Source organism: Panthera onca, chromosome B4 (assembly GCF_046562875.1).
Source record: "Panthera onca isolate mPanOnc1 chromosome B4, mPanOnc1 haplotype 2, whole genome shotgun sequence".
NCBI classification, from domain to species: Eukaryota; Metazoa; Chordata; class Mammalia; order Carnivora; family Felidae; genus Panthera; species Panthera onca.
In genome coordinates this window covers 35,009,940-35,029,788 of record NC_138345.1, presented here as the reverse complement: position 1 = coordinate 35,029,788, position 19,849 = coordinate 35,009,940, and the positions used below count along the sequence as shown (strand labels likewise).

At 40.8% G+C, this 19,849-nt stretch overlaps 1 protein-coding gene across 1 annotated transcript in view; it reads left to right on the top strand.

Moving 5' to 3' along the window:
- Positions 1–19,849, top strand: part of CACNA1C (calcium voltage-gated channel subunit alpha1 C) — a 664,490-nt gene that overhangs the window by 443,376 nt on the left and 201,265 nt on the right. Inside the window, exons 6-7 of the mRNA XM_081796086.1 lie at positions 7,231–7,389; positions 14,064–14,260. Coding sequence (XP_081652212.1) covers positions 7,231–7,389; positions 14,064–14,260 — 356 coding nt within the window. The remainder of the gene's footprint in view (positions 1–7,230; positions 7,390–14,063; positions 14,261–19,849) is intronic.

The window sequence follows — 19,849 nt, the reverse complement described above, 5'->3', positions numbered from 1 at the left end:
GGAACTTAGACCCCTCTGCCTGGACCTGCCTACCTGGCCAGCTTCTCTTCTTGGTGAAGCCTTCTTCTACCCTCTATGCCAAAGGATGATCTTTGTAATACTTTGTTCTCTTCCCTTAAAGCTCTTAAAAAGTTTATAATTGTTTATTGATTGTATGATTGTTTAATTAATGTTTGGCTTCCATTACAAACTCTGTGAGGGCAAGGCCTTCAGACCTCTTATCTGCCACTCTATCCCCAGCCCTAGCACAGCAGGTGGCCCATAGAACATAACTTAATAAATATCCTTTGAATGAGTGAAAATTAAAGTATTGAATTACATGACCCCAAAGTCCTCTTCCTATTCTGACAAGCTTTGGTTTGTTTATGAGAAACTTGGACTTATCACCACCACACTAAACCCAAACCTCCCTTCTCCTAGTTCAGTGATTCTCAGCATTGTTTTCTTATCAATTTTATGATCAGGATTTCTTGATAATTTTTATTGTTTTCTGAGTGCTTGGCTAGAACTTTGGAGTCTGAAAAGTTGGGACATGAAGTGTACATTCCTAACCACCAACAAAAAAAAGCTGTAAGTCAATGTGGAACCTGACCAATGAAATCAAACTAACATTAGCAAAGATCTCCAATTTGGGGGTCTTCAATTATTTCTCCCTTTCCTCCCATTGTATACCAGAACGACTTAAAAGTTGAGTTCAAAAGGAGTATGGGAATAGAGTTTACATGAAAAGAACAGAGCCTGTAGGTCTAGCACTTGATCAGACAACCTTTATGCACATTACCTTTCAGCCCCAGTAAGTTTTCATTTTCCTTCTTCAGGCTCTTGCTCACAAAGTCATTCTAAAACTCCTTCCTGGTGTGACCCCTGGGGCCCTGAGAAGAACAATTCATCATCAAAGCAGGGCTTAGTGAGACGTTTTTTTATAAAACAAGAGTGTAATATATCCTCAGCTCTGTATCCATCCTGGTGGACCATCTGTAAGGGGTATGGAAGCACCAACTTCAGTCAGCCTGGGCAATTTCAAGCTAATCTCAACACTATCTTCAAGAAAGATGCCAGATTTTGCTTTCCATAATTGATGGCTCCTCTTAATCTTTTAAGGAAAAACAGGACAATTTATATGCCCCAGATCCTCTAAGTCTTTCCAACCCTGGAATTTTCAGGTAGGTACACAGCCATTTGTCCAGGGATTGACAGCAACATAAGAGGGGGGAAAGGAAAAGCCATACATGCCAACTAAGATCCATCTCTGTCCTTTTCCTAAACTCAGCATTGAATGGTGCCACTTGCCAAAGCCCCATCTCCCTGGGAGATCTGGCAACCAGGCATCTTGGGAGACTTTCCTTCTACCAAGAGGAGGTCATCTAACATGAACTGCAAATTATCAGACACTGGATTTCTATATTATATGTTTAATCCCTGTGTAGAACCGTGTGTTCCACATTTTCTGGTATAGTTTGCATATCAAACATCTTCTCCTATTGTTCCCATAGGCACATGTGTATTTGCCAGATCTCATATCCTGATTTGAAGTTAGGAAAATAGACTCATCATATTTTAGGCCTTTACTGATCTTGTGCTCAGAGGACATTTTCCAATAGTTGCTGTGATCACCAGGCTTACCTAGGGTGCATTTGCTTCTACCAGCATGAGCAGCCAGCCCTGAAGAAAGGCCTAGCAATTTTTTACCAGCCATAAGCATGGCTTATCTGAGTAGAACACCTGAGTGGAGAAATGTCAAATTAGAACTTGAACTGAAGGAGCTGTTTCTGGGACAGCTGTGAGCCAATTCCAAAAAGAAGATAGTAAGCACCCACACCTTGAGAGCCAAATTCTGTAGATGGACTGGAAAGAAGGAATTCTGGCCCCATGCTTTCATATACCAGTCTGTTCCAGGCTGTCCCAGGCTGGCTGTGAGGAAAGTAGGCAGAAACTAGAAGTTTTTCCTGGACTGGCCTTAGAAACATCTAAGAAACATGTTGTAAGCATGTGTTTATTGCTTTATAGACATAGATTTTGGAGGCTAAGAACCACAGTCTAAGTGCTATGGGGAGGCATTTAGCACAGTGGCAAAGCCCACAGGCTCAGGAGCCAGGCTACCTACCTGGCCCTGTACCCCATACTACCATTCACCACACATGTAACTATGGGCAGGCCATTTTGCCTCCCTTGGACTCACTTTTCTCATCTGTAAAATACAGTTAATAACAGTACCTGCTTCGTGGGTTGTTGCCAGGAAGAAATGGAATAATCCAAGTAGAGTGTTGAGAGCTGCACCTGACCCACAAAAATGTCTTCAGAACAGGTTAAGCAGGATATAGGGGGCTTTGGTGTGCCAGGGCAATTCTTCACCCAAGAATACCCACAAGGCACCTCCTCCAAGAACTTGTTCAGTCAATGCTTGCACATATCTGAGAATGAAGATCCCACTACCTCTTAAAACATCCCACTCTAGGGGAGTCTGGGTAGCTCAGTCAGTTAAGCATTCAACTCTTGATTTTGGCTCGGGTCATGATTACAGGGTCATGGGATCGAGCCCCACATTTGTCTCTTAAGAGTCTGCTTAAGATTCTCTGTCTCTCTCCCTCTGCCCCTCTTCCCTGCTCTGTCCCTCAAAAAACAAAACAAACAAAATATCCCATTCCATCTTCAGATAGGTCTACTTTTTTAATAGTTTTCATTTGTGTTGAATCTAAATCTTTTCTGGAAACTTCCTAGTTAGTTGTGGTTCCATCCCTGTGGTTACATCAATTCATCTAACTCCTCTTTCTCAAAATAGCAATTTAAATCATATGTAAATCATTGATATCACCCTCCCTGCCTGTGCTTTTCCCATTCTATGAGTCTTATCTTTTTCTGACAATACATCTTTAGTTTCCTCTAATGATTATTTAAAGGCATGGTTTTCCATTCCTTCATCATTGTGGTTTCTGTTTTTTAAGGCAGCCTGTGCTTACAGATGGAATTTAGCTCTGTGTGCATTGAGTCTCTACTATGTGCTAAGATACAAAGATGAGAAGACGAGGCTTCAGGGAATGGCATTCTAGGCAGGTGTAACAGCATGTGCCGAATAGGGAGGCATGAAGCCGGAGAACTTCAGACAGTGCAGTATATTCCCAGAATAAGGAGTAAGGTATAAACTGGAATCAGTTGTGATCAAACTATGAAAATTGGCAGGTGAGTGTTATGTGATAGGGAATCATCAGAGGACTTTTCATCAGGGAAGCAACACGTTCTAGCAACATGTTCATCAGGGAAGCAACACGTGCCTGAACATGAGCATTCTAACTACAGTGTGAAGATTGGGCAAAACTGAATGTAAGGAGACCATTAACTGAATGAAGAACACCAAGAAGATGGAAAAGAGGAAAACAACTCATGAGTCAAAATGTCCAAAATATATACCAAAGGCTAACAGTGTCTATCTCCGGGTGGTGGAATAAGGATTCCACCTTATTTCCACCTGATTTCTTGCTTCTTTTTGCTTCCCATGTTTTCTAATTTCTCTGTGATAAGTATTTTCTGTTTTTCTCAATGATTTTCTGTGTTTTTCTGTGATCTTCTCTATAATACATGATTTTTCATATATCATTTATATAGTAAAAATAATTTATGCTTGTCTAAAAATACTTCAAAATCAAACTTGCGTGACTTGATAACCAGTTAGAGGGAAGAGCCTTGGCAATCGGTTTCATGGCCTGGATCCTCAGGTGGGAGGTATGGCCTCCAACTGAGATAGGGACAGGGGAACAGGTGTCCCTGATGGCTGAAAGGAAGTCCACAGGCTACTGTGATTTCGTTTTGGCCTCTTTGTAGCCTACTCAGAAGTCTCTGCCTGAGTTTGCAGGCCCCTGGAACTCAGCTGTCCATTCACATCCCTACCTGTACAGCACACTCCATTGCATCAAAGTCCATCAAAGCAAACTTTAGATTTAAAGTTTGTCCCTCCTTCAGTAAATACTTACTGAGTTCCAGGTGTGCCTGGCATGGTGAAGTGTCCAACTTCGGCTCAGGTCATGATCTTGTATTCTGTGAGTTCGAGCCCCATGTCAGGCTCTGTGCTGACAGCTCAGATCCTGGAGCCTGCTTCGGATTCTGTCTCCCTCTCTCTCTCTGCCCCTCCCCAGCATGCACTCTCTCTCTCTCAAAATATAATAAACATTAAAAAAAATTAAAAATACTTACTGAGTGCCTGCTGTGTGCATCAGTGCTAAAACAGCAAAAAGAGCAGGCAGCCCCTGTCTTCAAAAATTCAGCCCAGTGTGAAAGACAAATAAAAATGCTTTAAAAAATCATTTGATGAGGGGCACCTGGGTGACTCAATTGGTTAAGTGTCCAACTTCGGCTCAGGTCATACCTTGCAGTTTGTGAGTTCGAGCCCCGTGTCAGGCTCTGTGCTAACAGTTCAGAGCCTGGAGCCTGCTTTGGATTCTGTGTCTCCCTCTCTCTCTTTTCCTCCTTCACTTGCACTCTGTCTCTCTCTCTTTTTTTAATGTTTATTAAAAAAAAAACACTTAATGAACATAGAATTCCAAACTGAGACTAATGCTCCAAAGGAAGGGAAATGGTTCCAAGGAGATATATAAGAGAGGAAACTTCTGTCTGGGAGCTTGGAGAAGGATCCCCAAGAAGAGAGATTCTTGGGCCCAAAGCAGAAGGATAAGTAGGTGGGGACTGTGGAGAAGAATTCCAGGCCGAGAGAGGAGCATGCTTCACATCCCTGTGGTAGACGAAGTGCAGGCATACCTCATTTTATTGCAGTTTACTATATTGTGCCTAGAAGATGTTGCATTTTTGACAAATTGACGGCTTGTGGCAACCCTGTGTCAAGCAAGTCTGTCAAGCCCTTTTCCTAGCAGCACTTGCTCACTTTGTGTCTCTGGTCACATTTGGGTAATTCTCACAATATTTCAAGCTTTTTTATTGTTATTATATTTGTTATAATGATGTGTGATCTGATTTCAGTGATTATGACTCACTGAAAGCTGAGATGATGGTGAGCATTTTTTAGCAATAAATTATTTTTTTAATTAAGGTATGCACATTGGTTTTTTAGGCATAATACTATTGTATACTAAATAGACTACAGTGTAGAGTAAACATAACTTTTACTTGAACTGGGAAACCAAAACTTCATTTGACTCACTTTATTGCAATATCCATTTCATTGCAGTGGTCTGGAACAAAACCCTCATTGAGGTCTACCGTATAGTATATTGGAGGCTAAAAGAAAAGCTGTTTGGCCAGGAGTGTGGAGAGTGAGGACAGGGGATGGGGCGGGTGGAGAAGTAGATAGGGCCAGACCCTACAATGCCTTAAAGGACACAAGAAGGACTCTGGTCTTAACCTAAGAGCAGCACCTTGGCTGAAGCACAGAGGACCAATTCCCATTCTGTGTCTCTCACCACTTTCTTGCCCCCAAGGCTGTGGCACTAAAGGCCAGGCAGCAAAGCCCACTGATGGCCTGGATAGGTTGGATCTAGAGATCTCCATCCTCTTCAGTGAGTAGCACTTTGAGAGCTCCCCGCCCCAGCAGACACCTCTGAAACTTGCTTTGCAATTCAGTTTTCAACTTCCTCCATGGCTTCACATACTTTAACACTAATGTGTGTACAACTTGCTAATTAATGAAATCATTTGGATCTGAAAACATCTTGTTCTAATGGGAGGCTGCAAAGCACTCTCATTAATTCACAGGTAAAATTATTCCAGCTTTTCTCTTTTATTTTTTTTTCCTCTCCCCATCTTGGCTTAATAACTGGGGAGAATTCCTCTAATTAGCCTTGTGAATATCACTGCACCAAATCACAAAACATCAGTGGCTGCCTTGGGGTCTGGGGAGAGGGGGACCCAGACTTTGTTTACCCAGTGCAGAGGGAGGGCAGTGGCTGAATACAAAGATGAAGCTTCCAGCACAAGAGAGGATGTCTGCGGTTGGGGGGGGTAAGTCAGATGCGGACACTAAAAGTGCCCTGTGTGGTGTGATGCACAGGTGGGCATCCTATCATATGTGTGTCAGAGGTGGCCACAAGATTTTCTGCACAACTGGCCTAGATGTAAGGAAGGAGAACCTGCCCTTTCCCCCACTTCTGCCGTAAGACATGAAGATTTGGTGTACTCACTGTTGATAGTAATCTAGGGGTGACTGGCTGCAACTGTCTCTCCACCATTTGCAAATGAAAACTTGTAACATCTCTTTTGAACAAGGAGTATTCTTGGTGTCATTTATGGTTGAGTTCATAAGTTTGGGGGTCCTTGTTGCCATAAGATGATAGTACAAGCCTTCAGTACTTTTGGGATGCACTGACAAGACTGATACACTACGTAGGATTTTTCGTTTACTTTTTTTTGTCCTGGCAGGATCTGAGTACTTTTAGTTTTTATTGTGGTAATATATACATATCAAACTTTGCCATTATAATCATTTTAACTATATGGTTCAGTGACACTAAGTATATTCACATTGTGCAAAGACCACCACCATCCATCTCTAGAACTTTCTTATCTTCCCAAATGGAAATTACATATTTAACTTGAACTCCCTTTATTGGGGCTTTTCAATGGAGGGCTCTAGTGTTCTCCACATATGGGCCCTGAGGGAAAGTGGCCTGGCCAGAAATCTGTAGGAAGAGAGGTTCACTCACATAATCCAGATAAGGTCTTAGGTATCACCACCTATGTGTAACCTGGGGGTATGAATCAGTTTCAACAAAGAAAGTCCCCCCTCCCAGATGCCTGACAACCAGGCTGATGTGCGTTTTCTGGCAGATGGGTCAGCCACAGGATCTAGTAATCCCACCTTGAGGGATAAGCAAGTCCTTGCAGAGCTGTGTCTAGTCAAAGTTAATTCTCACTGTAGTGAGATGGTGGTCTAGGACAAAAAGATGCTAGGTTATCTCTAAGACAGGATATTAGAAAATTGGATAGTTCTGGATGAAACAACATGTTCTTCCCCTTAGAAGTACAACATCTGCCAGTCCTTTCATTTGAATGTGCCTCCAAGAAAGATTTGGAGTCAGGCCAACCTAGATATCAATCCCTGTTCTGTCACTCACTGTGTGACCTTACACCTCAGTTTCCTCATCTAAAAAATCAGACTTGTGATACCTCACTAGTAGAATTGCTAAAAAGATTACATGAGATTATGTCAGTATGGCATCTGAGATAGCACTTGGTTTAGTAAATGGAAGCTGATGTTCTCACTGTTACTATCTAATTTTGTCATTGTAGGTCTCCAAGTCGTTCTGAATTCCATTATCAAGGCCATGGTCCCCCTGCTGCATATTGCCCTGTTAGTGCTATTTGTCATCATCATCTACGCTATCATTGGCCTGGAGCTCTTCATGGGAAAGATGCATAAGACCTGCTACAACCAGGAAGGCATAGCAGGTAAGGAAGATGCTGAGAGGCCAGCTCTCAAGAGGCTTCACTGTGTCATTGCTACTTTCCTTGTAGTTGGGTGAACTGCCACCATATAACCAGTGGTGCTAGGCAAGGCCTCCTCCATTCAAGGACTCATCTTTTCATTCCATGGTTAAGTGAGAGGCAGAGATTGGTATTGTTTTTCTCTTGGTAATTTTTCTTTTTACTAAAATAGATCTCTGTTAAGACAGCTCCCATCCAGCACTGCTAAACAGTTTAAATGAGCTGTGTGATTCAAAAAACATAACCAAGCCAACCTTGAGTATTTTAATTTAAGAATCAGAACTGACCCAGGGCACCTGGGTGGCTCAGTCAGTTGAGCATCCGACTTGGACTCAGGCCGTGATCTCACAGTTCATGGATTTGAGCCCTGTGTCGGGCTCTGTGCTGACAGCTCAGAGCCTGGAGCCTACTTCAGATTCTGTGTCTCCCTCTCTCTCTGCCCCTTCCCCGCTTGCACTCTGTCTCTCTCTCTGTCTCAAAAATAAATAAACTTTAAAAAAAAGAATCAGAACTGACCTAGTGATGGTGTGTATCTCTATTCCATTGGTCCTCCAGTGTCACTTGTCATTCAAAGCCCTGGCTTTGCCTGCAGCCAGTAGATGCCTCCATCACAACCCTGGGTTCTTTCCACTATCTAGGGCTCATCTTGCCTCCTCTGTGTCAGTGTTTTGTGCTTCTACATTCATAGGCAGAACCTCCCACCTTTTTAAGACTTCCCTATGTTCCTTCCATAAAACAATATAGTTAACAAGAAATGCTGGCCCATTTAGCACTTCTCTGAATACAACTAGTTTTGGTTTGTGGGATATGCTACAAACTGCTGTCTTAGGTTACTAAAATCTCAGCTGCACCTTTAAAAAAAACATTTAAACAGAGATTGACAAAAGAAACAGACATATAAAGCAGTTTAACATAAAAACTTTTTGAAAAAGTACTTTCCCCCAAAGGGGTTAGCAGTGTTAAATTTATGTGATTTTTTATTCCAATAACAAGATCTTTCATTCTAGTTTTTGGCATCTTGATGGAGAAAGGGGAACATCTGTCTGAAGCTTTAAAAGATACCTCATTTCTTTCCATCAGTACTGCTTCTCATTTCTATTCAGCCCAGGCATTAAATTAAATGTGACCCCTCTTGCCTTGGGATGGTGAAGAGAGACAGATCTGTATGACAAAGAATGAAATGGTTATTCATATTCAGAAACCAAAATAGAGTACCAGATCTGGATGATCTCGTTTGACTGGGTGGATTGACTGGGTATTTGTTGTTTTTAGGTCACTGCTGCATAACCATAGTCCTAAAACAAACAAACAAGAAAACTATAAATCTATAATCACAGGCTTACACAATGGTTTTTACTGTTTTGATGAAGAGTTGTTTAAGAGACCATTTTTTTTTTTACTCTAGAGAGAACTTCCTAATTATTTGGGTCATAATTGTATAAAATAAGCTATCATATTAAAAAAACAGAAGCTCTTTAATATTAGAACAGATCTTGTCTTTAGCTAAAACTCATCTTTGCTTAAAGGAATACCAAATAATGCAATGAGTAGTATTTTCCCCTTGAATTCAAATCCTTCTTTTTGTTCACTTCAGTCTGTAGCCAGCCCTGAGCCAATACATTTATGTTAATTGTGTAGCTTTATTAGATCTCATTCTAAGTCCTGCTTAAGAGCTATTGTATTATGTCTAAAGTTTATGCAGTTGTATTGAAATGATTGATGACTCTTTAGACCCAAAGTCCTCAGGCAGTCACAGGGATATTGAGTGTCAAAGACCCCAAGAGTGGGTTATATGTTATGGTGTAGCTCTCACCAACAGCATACCAAGTGGAGGACAGTGAAATGATGAAACTCTGCCACAGAGCTAAAGATAGCAACCCTACCCTGCAACCAAAGGTCTGTATACAACTTACCTAAGGAACATTGCTCCCAGAACTGCCCATGGTTTCTCTCATTCTTCTGGGAAAACAGCAAAAGTATGTTTTTCACTGGTGGCAAGATCCTCTAAAGGCCTATGCTAATAAGCAACCTGGAACATTGGAAATCACTAAGCATCACTGTCAGACCTTCATTGGCCTCAACAGGCATGATAAACAAAAGAGATACAGGGTGGGATGCTCTCCTCTGTGCCACAGCTGCACAGTCTGGTGAAATAGCCACCACTGGCCTGCTAAAACTTATAGTGGCCTTCCCACTTTTAGGATAAAGACTAGAATTGGCCTCACCAATTGGGGTGGCCAATTTAGAACCATACTGTTGTCTATCCTTGATTTGCAAAAAAAAAAAAAAAAAAAGACCAGGAAAAATACTTGAGATGTCACCTGCTCACCTGCTTCCTATCAGAAGATGCATCAGATCATTTAGTGGTGGGTTTTCCCTTTACTCCACAAGTCAGAAGGGAAGTTAGCTCCCATCAGTGAAAATGAACATCAGCCTGGAGAGCCAGGATGTCAGAGGACAGATACCAAGAGAAGTGTCCCAAAGAGAGGAGCCATGCCAGCTCCATCAGGAAGGTGACCTCACTCTGTGTAGAGCCAGGCTCCCTGCTGGGAAGAGGGGCTGAGGACACGTGGCTGCAGAAGACTTTTTAATCAACACACTGCAATCCAGAGCTCATGTAGCTCCTCCTTCCTAAATCTGCCATCTGATGACAATCTAGGGACCCACTCCATTGCTCCCAAAAGAACACAATGCCACAGTCATCAGGGCCTCTTCCACCTACATAGTGACTAAAACAAATAAGAAGGAAAAAGTGTATGGAATCTGGACATATTTCATGCAGCCAAAGAGAATATCAAAAATTTGTAGTCTTTGAAGCCAGTCTTCATGTGTTTTGGAGAGTTTTGTACCACCTTTAGAATGGGTGATTTTTTTTTTAATTTCAGACTTTAGATTGAATTACCATATTATTCTGCAAATTTAGATTATTCAAAAGTGCTTGTGAGCCCTTGTCATAATTTTTAATGGAATTTAAATCAAATTCTTTTTTGCACTCTAAGATTATTCTCAGATTACGAATTTTATGTGCTTGTAGATTTTAGGACACATTGGATTTTAAGCCATGTTTTCTATGAAGAAAGGTCTTGAGCTGGCCAGGTGAGCCATTATCCAGCCTCTAGGCTGCCCTTCTAGTTCCCTGTAGAGGTGGTCTCTGAAGAGGCAATTTTTCTCCAATCCCGGAGGCATCTGCAAGGCGCCTTCCTAGTTCCTCAACAGATACATCACCATATGCCGGCACCTTTTGTTTCTGGTTGTCCCATCTGTTTGATGGTACTCTGAGCCAGGCTACTCTGAATAGCTCTCCCAAGCACACTAATTACCCCTGAGACTGGCAGAGAATTGGTTGGCTCAAACCTAGAAATGAAATCACTTCCATTGTATTCACTTCTTAAAGTTGGTCCTAAAAAAGTAATTGATTTTGTCTTTGGTGATTTCTCCTTGGAACCCCTTACTGGCACTCTCCCAGGATTTCATATTCTTGTTGGTATTAACTGCATTTCTAAAATCGCTCCTAATCTTTGCCTCCATTCTTTTACCACAAACTTAATTTGGACTTTCCAGAATGACTCTACTTCTCTTCACTTCTGTTTTAAAACATAGGGCCCACATCTTTGTTTCTGTTTCCTACATCACGTTCCTCCTTTCTTCCCTGGGACTTCATGACTCTGCAGAAGAACACCAACACATTTTCACATTCAAGCCATTTTTCCCCCACCCTCAAGTGCATGTCGCAAGGACCTGCTGATTTGTGTGTGTTCACATTTTTCAAGTGTTCCCTTTAGTGCTTTTTATAGAGACCTATTTTTACCAGATCATCATTGCTTCTTAATTGTTCTCTAATCTTTTTTATTGTTGTTCAAGATAGATTTAAAATAGCAGAATGGCGCTTGAGCCTTAAATAATTTCTCTGAATCTCAACCCTTTCTTTTTTATTAATGAGATCACTTCTCCTGATGCCATTTTCCTTTCAACATATATATTTTTTAATACCCCAAAATATGTTTTTCTTCCTTGAGGCACTCAGAACTCACTTTGGCAACCTTCACTTTTTCCTTATTTTTGTCTGTTTCAGGAAGAGAGAACACAGGGAAGGCTGTAAGATGAGCAGTCATAATACAAAGATTAATGGCATCTTTATTCACTAGAAAATAAAACAAGAGAAGAAGAAATGCAAGTTATCCCTCTGTTCTTCCGCCTTCTCTTTTCCTCCCATCTTCTATATCATTCCAACACTTATCATAGTGACTGAACACATCACGGTAGAAAGCCATCACCAGAATGGGTGAGAGCCCAACAACACGTATGATCTGTTTTTTTCTTGGTTTTCCAGCCTCTCAATTTTTTAGGTGTTTCTTGCCCACTTTTTCATGTATTCTTTAGGTTTTGGATTCACTTTTTAGTGTCCCTCTTTTTATAGCCTCTCATTATTTAAACTCACATCCAAATCTCCAAAGACTTCAAAAATTCAAAAGTCACAGAAGAGTTCTGTGACTAGAGTTCAGTTACATAAATGGAGCCCTCCTGGGAGCCAGGCCCTAGAGTCAGAAAATGGTGTAGACACTGTCATTCCCTCAAACAGTTCAGTGACTAGTGATGAAGACCTTTACAACTTGGTCATCACAGAAAGAATCACATGCAACCTGAAGCACCAGGCCAAGAATAAGCCAGGAAGCAGCACTATTCACAATAGCCCACACCTGGAAACAATCCAAATGTCCATCAGCTGGTGAATGGATAGGCGTATAATGAAATGCACTCCTTGGCAATAAAAAAGAATATACTATACTGATATATGCAACAACACAGAACACAAAAACATGCTAAGAAAGAAGATAGACACAAAAAGCCACATATTATATGATTCTGTTTATATGAAATTTCTAGGGAGGCAAAGATATAGAGACAGAAAGTAGATCAGTTTGCTAGGGGCTGAGGATAGGAGCAGGGATTGACTGCAAACAGGCACACAGGAATTTGGGAGTTTGATGGACATGTTTTAAAATGGATTGTGGTGATGGCTGTATAACTATATAAATTTACTAAAAATAATTGAGCTGTACATTTACATTGATGAATTGTAAGACATGTAAATTATATTTCAATAAAGCTGTTAAGGGAGAAAAAAGAAAAAAAGCCAAGACACACTCCAGCATATATTTTCAACCATACTGCTCAACTCATTTTCATAAGAACTGTCTCTTAGTTAGGATTAATATTCCTCTTCCTGTCCTCCTCTTGAGGGTGAACAGTTTCAAATTTGAAGCCACAAATTGAGAAAGACCAACCAATATTCTTCAATACAGAGGTACTAGACTTGTAATTGTTTTGATGCATATGAAACAAGATAAGACCCAGGGTGACCTGTTATCTCTAAATGAAGAACTACAAGTAAATTCTCTATCCCGGGGCATATATTTATTCACTGTCATTAACAGCAATCATTTGTTTGTTAGGACTGGAGTCTATTCTGTTTATTATTGTTACCTTCTATAAGCATGAGACAATGTCTTTAATTTTACAAACTTCTGTGAATTCCAAACTATTACCTTCCACAGCTGGGACCAACTCTCAGTATTTTGCCATAATGGGAATTCTTAGATCAGTCAAGTCTTATTTCAATTCACCAATGACCTCCACACCAAAAATGTAAGACACATCTTAACTATTAATTTCCTAGTAGCTCTCCCTGGCATGTGGAATTGGTCCAAGCCCTGTCTATAGCCACAGTAGATATGTTATATGGTTTTCTGAAAAAACTCTGTCCATACTGAGTATTCTCCCTATTACCCACTGCCACTTTGTCCTGATTAGAGGTCAGAAAATGATTCATCTCTTCTGAAATGTATAAATTCTGGAGACAAAAGAGCAGTGCTGCAAGTCTGTAAAAGTCAGTAGTATTTGGAATCAAGGGTTATAGTAAAGATTGCTATGGTTGATACTTTCCCCCTATGGTCAGAATTTATTTTTTATCCTTTATAAAGGCTTCCACTGTAAAATGATTTGCATGCCTGGTAATGCATCATGTAACATGTAGTGGAGAAAATGTTACTGAATGGGATTTGTTGGCTAATTATGTGAAAGAGTCTTCCAGTCAATATAGCCCTCACCCTAAACTCTGATATTCCAATGGAAGTGTCCATAGAGAATTTATCACCAAAAAAAAAAAAAAAAAAAGGAAAGAAAAGAAAAGAAAAGAAAAGAAAGAAAAAAAAGAAAGAGAAAGAAAAAGAAAAAGAAAAAGATCATTTTCCAGTATATTTTCCACCTGGAGTAATTGCATCATCATTATTTTTTAATTGGCCATTTGACTATGATGTCAACATGTTTCAACAGAAAGTGTGATAATAGCCTTACTGTCTTTGAAATCAATTATTGAAGTTAAAATTCAGTCTAACAATTAGTTGAAAGTACTGACCTGCTAAATCAATGACACCCTAAATGAATACCTAGTTCTATATGTTGTTTAATTTGTCTATGGGGAAACTAACGAAAACTTGTTCTGCATTATTGTTGTGGTTGTTTTGCCTATCCCATCAACCTTATCCTATCACTTTTCTCTCTGACTTCTCTCTCCTTCTTTCTCTGCCCATCTCTCTCCATCCCTTCTGCTTCCTTCTCTTTTCCCCTGGTCATTCAAGATGTTCCAGCAGAAGATGATCCTTCCCCTTGTGCTCTGGAGACTGGCCATGGGCGGCAGTGCCAGAATGGCACTGTGTGCAAGCCTGGCTGGGACGGGCCCAAGCACGGCATCACCAACTTTGACAATTTTGCCTTCGCCATGTTGACAGTGTTCCAGTGCATCACCATGGAGGGCTGGACAGATGTGCTATACTGGGTACGTAGCTTGAGATGGGTGGAGGCAAGGAGTCCCGAAGGCTGCAAGCCTTTCTTTGACATCTCCTTTTTCCATTCCCCCCATGACTTTGTGGTCATGTACACACCTTGGTGGAATAGTTGATGAATGTCTTTGATTTCTTCCAGATCTTTCCTGAGAAACAAAGCATGAAATTTGCACCCTAATGAGTCTCTCTGTTTGCCCACCAGCCTAAGAGAAATGTCATCTCTCAGTTTGTCCTACTGTAGTGAGAAACACTGGTGTGCATCTGATGCTCTGTGAATGAGGTGGCCAAACCTAACATGAGGATTCTATTCAAGTCCCCTTCTCATTGTGGAGTTCCTTCTGTTCTTATCCTTGTCTTGCATCTGTCCCCAAAAGAGAGCTAAAGAGCACAATTATTAATTTTTAGGGCTAAAAAGTCATACTTGGTCTTCTAACAAGAAACAATTTTTATTGAATTGTATAGCATTATGGCATGCTATTATATTTCTATTTCTCATGTTAATCATACCTTATCATATTAGAATCGTCCATCAGACAAATACATTGCCATTATTTTCACTGCTAACAAAATACTCTGCTGGTTATGTGATGCATATTTATAAATACCACTTCCTAAGTGTCAACCAGTTGACAGTAAATCTTCTTCTACTTTCAAGATGCCCTTTTTATTATCCAGCAGCCAACACTACTTTGCCAACATTAAAGCTGTTAAAGTGCCAGATTTTTGCCTATGGGACAGGCAAATATACACACCATATTTGAGCTGTCTCCATTCTGGCAAAGTCAAGTCCATTATTTGTAAAAGCTCCAGAAAATATAATTCTTTATAGTATCTCCTACTTGAGCATGAGGAATGACTTGCCAGAATCCAGTGTTGTTCTCCAGCATTTGGGTGAAAAATGCTTGTTGCCAGTCTTGAAAATACCATCTCACACAGAGTTTTGCAAATAGTCAAATTTGTTTGGCCATGCTGAATACAGCCTAAGATCCTGCTTAGGGAATAGTGTCTACACACTAAAGCAGGGAAGAGGGAGAGGAAAGTGAATGCCTTCCCATTGAACAGAGCTGCCAGATAGAAAGGAACTGATGCCAAGAGAGGTGTTGACTTCTTCCTAAAATCATAAGAGTTTTGTAACAACACAGAGATGTGGTACAGGGTATTGTATCTTCTAATTTTTTCATAAGCACCATGTCCTCTCGATTCAAAACTCTTCTTCCCAGTTTCTATGTTCTAGTCAACATGCTGAAACCTTGTGTTGCTATGAAATGCGTACTTCTGCAAATGACTACTAGAAACTTGCCCAAGAGCCTTGTACCCAGCAAACATTTATTGAGCATTCCTTGCATGCCAGGGATGCTTCTAGGTATAGAATTCAGACATAAATAACATCCAGTTAAGACTGAAAAGTTCAGTCTAGAGAAATAGTAAATCTAAACTAAATAATGGTTGTACAACTGGAGCCTGTGCTCCAATGGTATTGTTGCTATGTTGTGATACTTTGAAAAAAAGACAAAGGCCAAATCATCTCACCCTCAAATTAAAATGAAACACTGGAAAACATTTTTCCAGCCTATGCTCAATACAAAACTGGTTTGAACAATTTCTAAGAGGAAAAGAAGGAATTGAACTAATTTGAACTAAATTGAACTAATTTGCCTAAATATGCTTAGGCAAATATATTTTGTTTAGTAAAGCTGATCAAATTTCCCAAGTGGCTCTTCTACCTTGGGTAGATCCCTCTGTCTAGCCAAGGACAGAAACATTCTTCTGCACATTGAGGTTTCTGCTATGGGCATAGAACATATGATCATATGGAACTGTGCTTTGGAGCCTCATCACTTGAGCTTCAACCCTACGCCTTAAGTTGCTATAGGAATGACTTCTGTGGCAGCAAATTGAGGGCAGAGTGGCAGTGGGTGGGTGGGTGTGGGGCTGGGGTAATAGGTATAATTTACTTTGCTGATGGCCCTGATATATTTTTGTGATCTTCCTTCATCACTCCCTCCCTCTCCCCCACCATAAGTCATTGATACCCCACCAGCCAGATGTGACCCAAAGAAATACTGTCATAATGACAGCCAGAGTGGGGAATGAGAAGAAGCACACAACTGCAACTACCAATTTTCAGCAGCTGTGTTGTGCTCTCTCCCCTGGGGTGTATGTGATAGAGCTCAAGCTGGGAACAGAGAAAGTGTCAGAGGTGAAGGAACAATCCCAGGCTCATGGGACATGCCTCTCTGATTTTCCCAGCACCTTCCCAAAAATGGCCATGTTGTGTGTGTGTGCATGTGCATGTGTGTATGTGTCTGCACACATACACACATGCACATGCACGTATGCTCCTTAAGCTGATACAACTTCATACTTGGGTATTCGTGATGGAAGCACTTCCCAGCCCAATGCTCCTGCTTTCAGATAATTTCTCTAATTGCTTTGACCTTTCCATGGCCATTTCTTCCTTTCTTCCTTCTTCCTCTCTCTCCCTCTTACTTCTTCCCCTTCAGCCTTTCTCCTCCTTGTCTCTGGCCTGTATCTCTAAACCCACAGACTCCTAAGTCTTGATGTATCTTAGTATAAAACATGGAGCTTTCTAATTCCCTCCAAGCCACTGAATGAGAAGTTCCAAAGTTAGGACGCAGTATCTGCACTTTGGAAAGGCTTTCCAGGGAATTCTGATTCCCAAGCTGAAGTCTGAAAACCCCTATAAATCTAACCTATTCAGTCTGCATGGTGCTGCTTTGATGCCACTGGATTTGAACCAGTCTAAGGAGCTATGGTTTCCATGGAAATTGGGGGAGTAGGGTCTTCCACTCAGAAAAAATGCATTTCCCTTCAAAGGAAAGGGGCAAGTCTAGAGGATGTTGGAAGGAGCAACCAAGATTTTCAAGTACAGCAACGAATGGAAACCCCAGAGCTGGGTTCATTTTGAACTATCAAACATCTAGTTAGATATACCTAGGGAGAGAATTGGCCATTAAAGCACTAAAGAAGCAATTGATTCAATCACTGGATAAAGCTTGGGATGGATGGCACCAGGAAGGTCACCAGTAGCAAATGGCAGACACCTGCTTCCTACCATGGATAATATCAAGTTTATTTCTCTTTTTCTGTGACATCCGTTATTTCATCCCATTGTTATGATTTTGAAGAGTTAGTTGACTAAAAATATAAGATCAAACTGTAATACTTGAACAGTTCCTCAGCTGTTAAAGCTATTAGCCATACATTGGGCCAAGGCCCCAACTAGGTGAATGATTTGTTGAAACATTTATTTTACCAAGTCCGCAGATGACAGGGTAAGGGGTAGGAAACACTGGGGATTTGAAAACTAAGCCGAAACTCAGTCTGAGGTGTGGTTTCTTTGGGCAATGGCTTCTTAAGCCAAAGCCTCTTCATTTACTTTCAGGACATCCACCCTCTTTAAAAATGGTGGGGAAAGGTGATCAAATAAAAAGTATCAGCCTTCTTTAGAAGCACTGAAGCACCAAAACCGAGGGAAGAATCCAATATTGTATGGCATTTACCATTGGTTTCCATTTCTGTGTTCAGATTTTGTTTGCTTTTTTTTCTAACAAAATAACCCTCGCCTTCTGCATATAATTCAAAACAACTTGTCTTATATGGTTTGAGTATGTGCCTTCCTGAAGATAGAAGAGACTGTTGAATCAAGATGATCTGCAGAATTCTTAGACGTGATCAAGAACTAGGGTCAGTTTGAAATCCTGAATATTATCCCTTCCATGTTGTGGCCGAATCGCAATTAAGTAGCATAAACATCAACCAAGTGTCTGTTCAGTGCTGACTTTGTACTTGAGATAGCCGCATGCTCTTGTGAAACAGAATAACATGGCCACTTACTCAGGGTTTAGAACATCTGGAGAGGATCACATGTAAGACTCGTGGGAAAAGGAAGCAGGAGTTAGAGTAGGCATCACCCAAGAATACACATTTCTAGCTCTTTCATAATCTAGATAACTGAATAATCCTTCATCAAGAGGATTCTGTTGATCTCTGCTCACTCAGTGCCCTCCTGATCCAAGGTCCCCAAGAATATTACATACTGTGGAGCACAATAAAAGCACTCTGGTCTAGGTTTTCCTGGACTCACACCCCAGCCCACCCTACCACCAACATACTGGGATCGCTTCTTTCTGACACCACCCATTGACCCCCCACAATTGGTTTCTCCAGGATCAGTTGTTTCATTGATTCTTAAAAAATAGAAATTGGACTTAAAATAGGATTAAAAAGAATACTTAGTGAGAAATCATATAAAGAAAAGATTTTTTAGAATCACAAATAGTGTCTTCTGTAATATCTGGGTTAGTTTGGACTCAGCAGGAGAACTTGGGAACAAAATTCTAATGTTTTAACCTTTCATAAGTCAGTTGTCAGCTCCACACTTTGTCTTGTCGTCCCACTTACATGTCTGGACATGCTGGCAAGATAATTCCTACTAAACTCTCATACACACACACACACACACACACACACACACACACTCAGGCAGGTTGATTCAGGCTTTACCCTATTTTTCCCCACTCAATCTTTTCTTCAAAAAGCCACCTTTTTTCACTGCAGAATATAGAAAATGAGTCTCTGAAGGCATCAAGAAAGCAGAAATGAAGCTGAGCTCTATTGATGACCTAATAGTCATTCTAAATGAAGAGCTGAGAAAAAATCCTCAAGTAACCTAGAAACAGTATCCTGGGCTCTTTAACAGGTATCAGAGTAGAGAAAGTGGTAGGTCCTACTTAAGACCCTGCAGTTCTTAACTTTTAATCTGCTTCAGTGAAAGTGCTCCCCACTTAGTGCACATGCTGCTTTAAATAAAGAATGTCATTTAGTAAACTGGTGGTTTATAAGCATATCAAAAAGAAAATTAGCATCTCTCAAAGATATTATTTATTTAATTATTTGGTTTTATTTTATTCATTTCACTGGCATTAGAGGAGTCCTTATTATTCAATAATTCCATTTAACAAACATTTATTGAGCAGGTACTGTGTTCCCAGGACTGAGTAGGGACTCGGGTAGAGAGATGGGGAGATGTTCTGCCCTCAAGGAATTTAGGATCTGATTGAAGAGCTAAGGGACACACAAAGAAACATAACTTAGCAGCACAAGACAATACACTCAGGGAGAGCAGAGAGAGTTCCACACTGGCACAGAGCACTTCAGGAAGAAAGTGGAATTTCACTGGCCTTGAGGCTCTTCCTCCTGGGAAAAGCAAGCTTTATAACATTTTGGGAGATTGGAGAGAACTGTGTTTTAGGTTCTCTCAACAGCTCAGCTCAGCTGCCCCAATGTGTCTGAAAAGCCACCTACCTAGAGGTGCAGTCACAGGCATCAAACTCAACCCCACACCTGGTGGCTGCCCAGGACAAACAAACATTTCTTCCTTTGGCTGTGAGCCAGCCTTCTCCTACACAGGTGTTCATACCTGAGGCCACCAGTCTACTCCTTACGCCCCCTAAACTTCCCCAGGATGTCAATGCATGATTCTAACTGAGTTCAGGGATTTTAATAGATCAAGGATTTAATTTTGTTGGCTTGCCTTTATGTCAGGAGGCTGTTGGTGT